General features: G+C 30.3%; 1 protein-coding gene across 1 annotated transcript in view; it reads right to left on the bottom strand.

Moving 5' to 3' along the window:
- Window positions 1-562: 562 nt before the first annotated feature.
- Window positions 563-8,289, bottom strand: part of LOC112904856 (lipase 3-like) — a 10,281-nt gene continuing 2,554 nt past the window's right edge. The window contains exons 2-7 of the mRNA XM_025975960.1: window positions 5,566-5,758; window positions 4,041-4,155; window positions 2,950-3,199; window positions 1,718-1,873; window positions 1,433-1,657; window positions 563-821 (exon numbers count right to left, since the gene is read on the bottom strand). Of these exons, the coding sequence (XP_025831745.1) occupies window positions 621-821; window positions 1,433-1,657; window positions 1,718-1,873; window positions 2,950-3,199; window positions 4,041-4,155; window positions 5,566-5,758 (1,140 nt within the window). The 3' untranslated portion in view covers window positions 563-620. The remainder of the gene's footprint in view (window positions 822-1,432; window positions 1,658-1,717; window positions 1,874-2,949; window positions 3,200-4,040; window positions 4,156-5,565; window positions 5,759-8,289) is intronic.

The raw sequence follows: 8,289 nt of genomic DNA, 5'->3' as shown, positions 1-8,289 counted from the left end.
TTTAAGTTCTATTTGTTCAAAAACCATTTTTTTTTCAGGATTTATAAATGTAAAGTGTTTTGTTTCCCTACCTTTTGAATCTGTAAGAGCTTTTGTTTGTCTGCATGAGAGAGACTACTTTTTAGGGTTCCGTACCTCAAAAGGAAAAAAAGATCTCTTATAGGATCAGTTCGTTGTCTGTCAGTTTGTCAAGGCCCTTTTTTGGGTGGAGGTATCAAGTCAAAATTAATATTAATTTATCAGGTCTGATGCAATCCCATGGAATTGTGGAACAATCAAACTTATTTTGACACTCGCAAAGGAATCAAAACTAATAGGGTATTTATTATAAATAATAATAAACAGTTTCACACGGACGAAGCGACAGAAAAACCTAGGGAATTAATAATATTAGTTTTCTTTTTAGTAAAAACTGCAGACTGCGTCGTGTTACGGAATATCATGAAAGAATTGGTTCATTTAACGATATTATAAAGATATCTTCTCTGTTAGAAACGTTATTTTGTGTTACTATAACGAGAAATTCCAAAATTATTTCACTACAAAGGAGACATAGATAGGCTTAATTAAATATTTTTTATTTTTAACAATCATTATAACAATTATTAGATAATTTGTATTTACAGGATAGGTACATTTTGGGTACGTTTTATCGGTAACTTGTGTAGTGTATCAAACAGTCTCATCAGTCTATCAGTTACAATTTTTTTCACACCCGATCCGTATAGGAAATCCATATGATTAAAATCTTTAATATCAATTTCAGCGATTCCAAATGGTAAGACTTCGGGAGACATGTGGCTCGCTAATACAAGTGCATCCTGAAATAAGGAATAACTTTGACATGATGTACTATTTATATAAACTATTTGTAAGGTTTGATAGTCACTCTATAGATATTTCAAAAAGAAAATTTGTTAAATTACATTCTTAATATTTTCCTTATAATCCAATAATACAATTATAAATTTAATTAAAATGATAATAATGTAATAATGTTAAGTCAACAGTAGATACGAATGATTCCCCAACGCTAAATTAAGGCGTTATCGACCTGGATAAATATCTTTTTGAAATTTTGTTTACCGTAAACGTAGTAAACGTATTAAATTGATTTTTATATGATTCCAAAGCAATTAAAATCAATTTTATATCATTTATGTGGAAAATTATTACTTATGTCTTTTGGTTTAATTTAAATTTATTTGTAACTAGGTGTTGGATTATATCCACGCTCGCATCACGATAAAGAAATACTTAATAAAAAAATACACATAGGTGGGTCTTCATGTACCTATACCAGTCGTTCGGAATTTCCCTGGGGGAATCCACACAAAGTTCATTTTTCTTTCAACTGTTTTAAACCTCCAAACTTTTGCATTTATACAGGGATATGATTGACAATAATTAATATAAAAATATTTCTTCTTACTTTTTTACCACATGCCCAATCATTAACGGCATACATAATTAGGGTAGGAACTCTTATATTTTTGGTATTGTAAACAGGTGGCGATTTGGACCCATATATCCTTTCATTGATCTTGGCACCGTTGTCGTACATATGAAATTTTCCCAATACCAAATCAGCCGCATGTCTTATTACTTTTACACTAGTTCCTGCTGGTAAATGCCAGAAGAAAACGGGTAATAGTTCCTGTAAATATATCTCTTTTAAATCAGCTGACATCTTCACCAATATATGTTGTATTCATACTGCGCCCATTTGACTATAGGGACCATAGAATATATTGAAAATCTGTTCGCATCTCTTCAGGACAATTGGAGAATCTAAACACAGTGTCCTCGAGTAAAGATTGCTTATATTTGGGGATGATACTACTCGTATCAAGTCATTGGATACAACGACGTCCTAAAATAGAATTGTAGATAATCGTAAACATATTTAGTAGAATTATAAGTTTCCAAAAAAATATTTAGGTGGGTATTTAGCTACTTCTAGAAAAATAAAATACACGTCCGAACTATTTATGGTTAGTAATCGCGTTGCTACACTCAGCCGTATGTGTTTTAATTTATTTATCTGAACTACACTCATTTGTTTCCCTATTTTGAAAATATTAAGTTTGTGGGAAATGAATAAGGACTTAGTTACATGTTCTTTATAAGATTCTACTCAAAAGTGATTCCAATATAGGCAATTCTTTTCTATTTCTCTCCATGTCACGGACAAAAACATATAATTATTCAAAAGTTAATTGACAGTACACTTCTAAATAGTAATAGTTTCAACAGTTAATTTTTGAATATATGTTTATATGTATTGGTTTTCATTACTTTGGCCATTATTATAATCACCGTCATGAACATAGGTGAGTTCTCCTAAGACTGGTTGGACATGTATCTCCACTCTTTCTTTTCTGAGCTAATTTTCGTATATCCTTAAAACCAGAACATCCCACATCCTTAACTATTTGTGAACAGTAATCTAATGTAGGCCTACCTATATCCCCTTAACTCCTATTTCTGCTTCTAAAATGTCTCTTGCTAGCCCCTCATGTCTGAGAAGGTGTTCTATTAACAACCTATGTTACTTATTTTTTATTAACTACCCTCTATCTCTCTATCCACGGTATCCTCATCATTCACCTGTAATATCATATTTCAACCCATACAGCGTCCTGATCCAGATATAGACCTTTAACAATCCTATTGTAATTTCTAAATTAACCGTTCCCTGCACCCTTATCCGTTTTTTATCTCTACTACTCCTTCCATCCTGAATTATCTGGCTTCCTAGATATCAAAAATCAGCGACCATTAGAAGAAATATATTTTGTAACACTACGGTGAATCTCGCAGGCCATAAAAACATTCGAGGAGGGCCCCTGTGTTATGCGTTAATTATTATACTTATAGAAGTTATTTTTGAGCGTACAGTACTTTCTTAAACTGTATTCTTTAAAAGTATACATTAACTACTCTCACCAATATTGCTTCTGACAACGGGGCCAAAATTCGGAACGGAGAAATCATATTTGTTAAAGTTGCAGCAGGTGCTAGAAGTACCATAAACTTTATGTTGCGCCTTGCTTCTTCTGGCCTAGCTGAAGCGTATATCATGGATATGGTTGTCCCCAATGAATGACCTATTACTATTGTTTCTCCCTTTTTTCCAGTAACTTCCGCTATTTTATTTAGCATCGCAGGTATGTCCATTAATCCTAAATGATCTAAACTGAAATTAACTTAATTAAAATACGTTAAATCCGTGTTCTGTTTTGACTTCATGTCGATGTTTACTGTTTGAAAACATAATTAGGAGTGTTTTCTTGACGAACTTTGTTCTTTACGAATATTAAAAACTAATCACCGTCATTATATAATCCTGATTATTTATTAACGTTTTTATAAACTTGTGTTCACATATGGTTAAATAGACGCATTAAATTTTCTTAGAAAATAAGTACATAAGCACTGCATTCGTCAGTAGAAAATTTACTTGCAAAATCTGATGGATATAACAAACAATTTTTGAAACGAAATTTACTTATATTTCCCCTTAAATTCCTATTGCGAAAAAGGTATATTTAAACAAGAAAAAAATTCATTCGACGAAAATAAGGAAAACTTTTTGTTTTTAGTTATTCATGTGTTTAAAAAAATCAAATTCAAGTAACCTTTAAACAACAATATTTCACCAGGCACATAANATTATAAATTAAATAAAAATCCCTTTTTCTCCAAGCTGGCTCTAAATTCCCTTAAGGATTTTTTTTAAGCTTGACAACATTGACCTGTTAAAGTCATAAGGTATTCGATTTTACTTTCAGCTTGCTACTTTGTTATTTCCATAATATTAAGTGGCAATAACAGTTATTAATTATAAGAAAACTGATTTATAAAAGTTTTCGCGAGCAGTAGGTGAACTGATACTGTCCTAATTCGGTCGGCGAAACGTTAGGAGGCGATTCCAACCGACGACGGTCCAGGACAGTATCAGATAGAAAAACAATTATCTACCCTACAAATTTATACAGTAAATTAAGTATATTAAATTGCCGTTTTAATCCCTTTACCTGTGATTCCAATATTCATTATCACGTACTGTCAGGCGAACATGTTCCTGTGAATAAGTGGTTCCTCTGTAATTCCCCATCCAAATGTCATAACCAGCGTCCGAAAGGATAAAAGCTAAAACAGTGTAATAGTCTAGTTCAATTGAATAATATTGATTTTAGATCACTGTTCCATTATTAAGTATATTATTTTACAATAAAACAAATTTGAATATTTTTTGTTGTTAGCAATTAAAAATGTCTCGAAGAGAAGTTGTTTCTAAATAAATAAGGAAAGTAATAATTCAATACCACTCGAAGGAAAAATCCTGCAAAACTTATCGCCAACACTAATTTATTTGATATTCCTTCAAACTTTCCTTCTTTCTATAAGTTAAAGTTTAACTTGGTAGGCATGTTAAAACTTAATATAAGCAAATCGATGTTAGGAAGTTTTAATAACTTGAAGATGTCCAAGTGGGATATATTTTCGTTGGTTGAGTTAACTTCACTGAGATGGAGATTGGATTTAATTCCGTTATTCCTGTCTCATAATTCCATAATTGCATTCAAGTTAAAGGCGCTTGACTTAATTATTCATTATTATGACGATAATTAAACCAGCGTGTTCTATTTGTAGTATGTAGTATATGGATAATTGGTAAAACCTGTTTTCTTACTAAGTCCAATGTTAGTTCATGGAGAAAAGCAATTTCCAGTACATCGACCTTGTACAAAGTGCATTGCTAGTAACGCTTAATTTCATATCTCAAATTCGCATTCTCTAATTATATAAAACGAACTTGGAAAAATCGTCTGGCATTCTGCAGAAATTTTATGGACAACATACAGTTAACTAATATAGTGATTTAGCTGCTTTCAAAACCAATTGTACATGAAACACTTCCTTGTATTACGACAGTTTTAGATTGTCACCATTGGACAAGGCAAAATTATATTAATGTGTTAATTAGTTGATATAGTGTGTACCAAATTATCCAAAAAGCTTGCCATTTATTTAATGAGGTAAACGTTATACACAACTTGTCAAAGAAAATGTAAATGACTTTTTTAGTTTAATGGTAATTGTATCCATTGTAAAACATTTTCAAAAGGATTGAAATAATATTGAGTGTCAAAAGAGACTCGCATTCTTTTTAGAATCGCATAACCGATTGTAATTTTTTCTACAAAACTTAGTAAGGAAGCTTATGTTTATTTTTAAAATAATAGATGCAAGACTTGGATATATAAGTAGAGTACTTCAGAAAGTATTCCTTAATTTAATTAATAGATACTCCTACGAAAATTTCACAGAAAAACACAATTTTAAGATGGTTATGACAGAAAGAATTTAACAAAACTTTGAAAACATATTCTTGATAGGTGAACAATATTCACCAGTGTTTTCTTCATGCAAATTTTAACCGATTTCACTAACAAGAATAATTGACAAAAACAAATAAAAGACCAAGTTAAATAAAGTATTTAAGAATGCAATTTGCTCTCAGAACTGCCAGTAGTGGGATAAGTAATTGTCACTTACCCATTGAAACATTTCTTGATTGAGTTGCGAAATTTGCAGATGTGGCTATGAGACCATGCTGTAAAAATATTGGGTACCGTTTTCGCCTGGGGTGGCGAGTGTTAGGGATGCGATGCATTGTTAAAATATATCCGTCCTCCGTTATCACCTTATGAACTTCGACAGGGTAACCTCTACTTTGAATAATTGTGACCTAATGACAAAAGGAAGAACAGCTTTAACTGATTTCCAGACGACAGATTTCGCATTCAAATTTGGAAAAAGTAGAAATTAAACAATAATNGGAAGAACAGCTTTAACTGATTTCAAGACCACAGATTTCGCATTCAAATTTGGAAAAGGTAGGAATTAAACAATAATAGTTTAAAATATAAAAAAAATTCTTAATTAATATTTATTTGAACGAAGTTATGTAAAAAACTAATTTTTTATTATCTTAGAAGTGTGTAAGGTTTAGAATTTTAATACGTAGTTTTCTCGGTACGAATGACCATTGACTGGAACATCAAATAATGTGTGCATTGCTAAACTCAGGTTTTCTGGCCGTTGACTATGACAACTCCTCGACGTTTCGCTTGCAACTGTGGCAGCCATTCTCAAGGGTGGCTTGGCGATTAAGTTTTCTGAATATGTCATACCTCATACGCTTTCTTTGATTTTCGATATGTTTCGAGTCAAACGTCATTCAACTTTAATTGAGATTAAAATGACCTAATCGTTTCGGCTATGGTTCGATGATCATCAGTTAGTCAGTAAGCTTAAGCTTTTTATGTACAAAACGTTTATAGGTTTCTTTTACGTATTTATCACTAATTCGCCCCTGTGTGCATTCTCCAGCAAGCAATCAAACAAGCAAATCTACAAAATTACCTCTTACTTGGTGTTACAGAACGTCATTAAGTGATAAATAATAGACGGTATTAACTAATTAAACTAACTAATCGGTTTTAATTTTTAAAGAAGTGTATGCATACTGATAACGGTAACATTAAATTCTTAATCAATCACAAAGTACCGGAAACTTTTAGTTTTAGTCCTTGAGACTATATATGACTTATTGTCAATTAACAACGAACAGTCTTCTATTTACGTAGAGAGCAGGGACATTGAAAAGCTGATTTTTTTTTAAACGTTAACGAAATTAAAATTAATGATCTCGTAAGTAAGGTTACAATTTTTACTATTTTATTCAAATTAGATACTTATTAGAAAGGACTACTACATTGTATGTATTTTGCATTAATGACGTTAACCCATTTCTGTTTTAAAATACACATTGATAATTTGAAGATTTCAAAAGGTAGTTGAGAACTTTTTTCCAATGGATTTTATACTACCTTCAGGTAGGCATTTGGTAAAACCCCTTTTTTAAAATTTAATAAAAATAGCAGGCACTAAACACTTAATAATAAATATACCTGCCGATTAAGTTGTGCCAAATGGTATGTAGTAAATAATAACAAAAGCCTTGATTTTTATATCAAGAAATTGCAACCAAAACTGTACAAAAAGGTAGTATATTTGCCTTTTCCTAAATTGTCCCACTTTTCCAAAACATTAAGGACATTGTCATAAATATTAAAATTGCAAAATACACAAATTGATTGATTTCTTCAACCATTTTGTTTATGAAGTTAAAATGTATAAGTCGAATAGGTAATTGAAATAAACAAGTGTTTAAATTAAATACATTAAACATACTCTCTAAAAGTGAAGCGGTAAAAATTGTTATATCATTCCACTGAAATAAAAAACTTATGAATCAGTTGTCATTCTGAATAAATTAGTGACAAATAATTGAAAAAGCAGCGAACAAAATATTTCACTGTGAAATAACAGTTAGTCAAGTATTAACTGATTGTTTTATATATTAGTAAAACTTGTTTAAATTCGTTAAGTATGCTTTTAATTATAAACTGCATTGATATCATTACAGTTAAAATATAAAACATTACTTCTTATCGTTGAAGTTCCAATGCTTGAGCTAATCATTGGTTGGTTCGTTGGTATAAATGATAGGTCCTTTTCTTCTGAATTTACTTTTATTTATTTTTTACTAATTCCACTGATTTTCAATTCACTAACTGGTTCAGTTAATATTAACTAATTTGCATTGACATTATAGATTTAAAAGTCGAAATTCACAAGTGTTATACAAAGACAGACGACTTCAATATAACTTGTACTTATTTTTAGATTTAATGGTTTATTACGAGTGGTTTTTAAGGTATTAGGTGGAATGGTCCAGACTGGTAATTAATTAAAGTAATTAAAAATTGTAACTATTTTAACTTATTTGTAATATTGAATATTAGATGCACATGTTGTATATATTATCTACATATTTACCTATACCGACAAGTGAATTGATTACCTACGTTGTAATTCATACCTGTAAGCGTAGATGAATAAATTAATCAAACAAATAAGTAATATGCGAATACATAATTAAAATGCGTTTGTCTATTGAATAATTAGTCTTCATCATCTGGCACATCAATCATTTGCTCTTCCTAGATTTTGTTTTTTATCTAATTAAGTAAATATAATTTTATTATTATATATAGACATATTTTTTGCTTTAAATTTTTAAAAACCCTTTAGTAAATTTTCTTCCCTTTTTTCTATTCATTACATTGGATATATCCACAAATTTTTGATTGTTTTTTAAGGTATGGAATAATCGCTTTGATGTTTAATCTACTATCTTATAATTATCTTCTA

This window comes from Agrilus planipennis, unplaced genomic scaffold (genome assembly GCF_000699045.2).
Source record: "Agrilus planipennis isolate EAB-ADULT unplaced genomic scaffold, Apla_2.0 scaffold12, whole genome shotgun sequence".
In the NCBI taxonomy this organism is placed as follows: domain Eukaryota; kingdom Metazoa; phylum Arthropoda; class Insecta; order Coleoptera; family Buprestidae; genus Agrilus; species Agrilus planipennis.
This window is presented reverse-complemented; position numbering and strand designations above follow the sequence as displayed.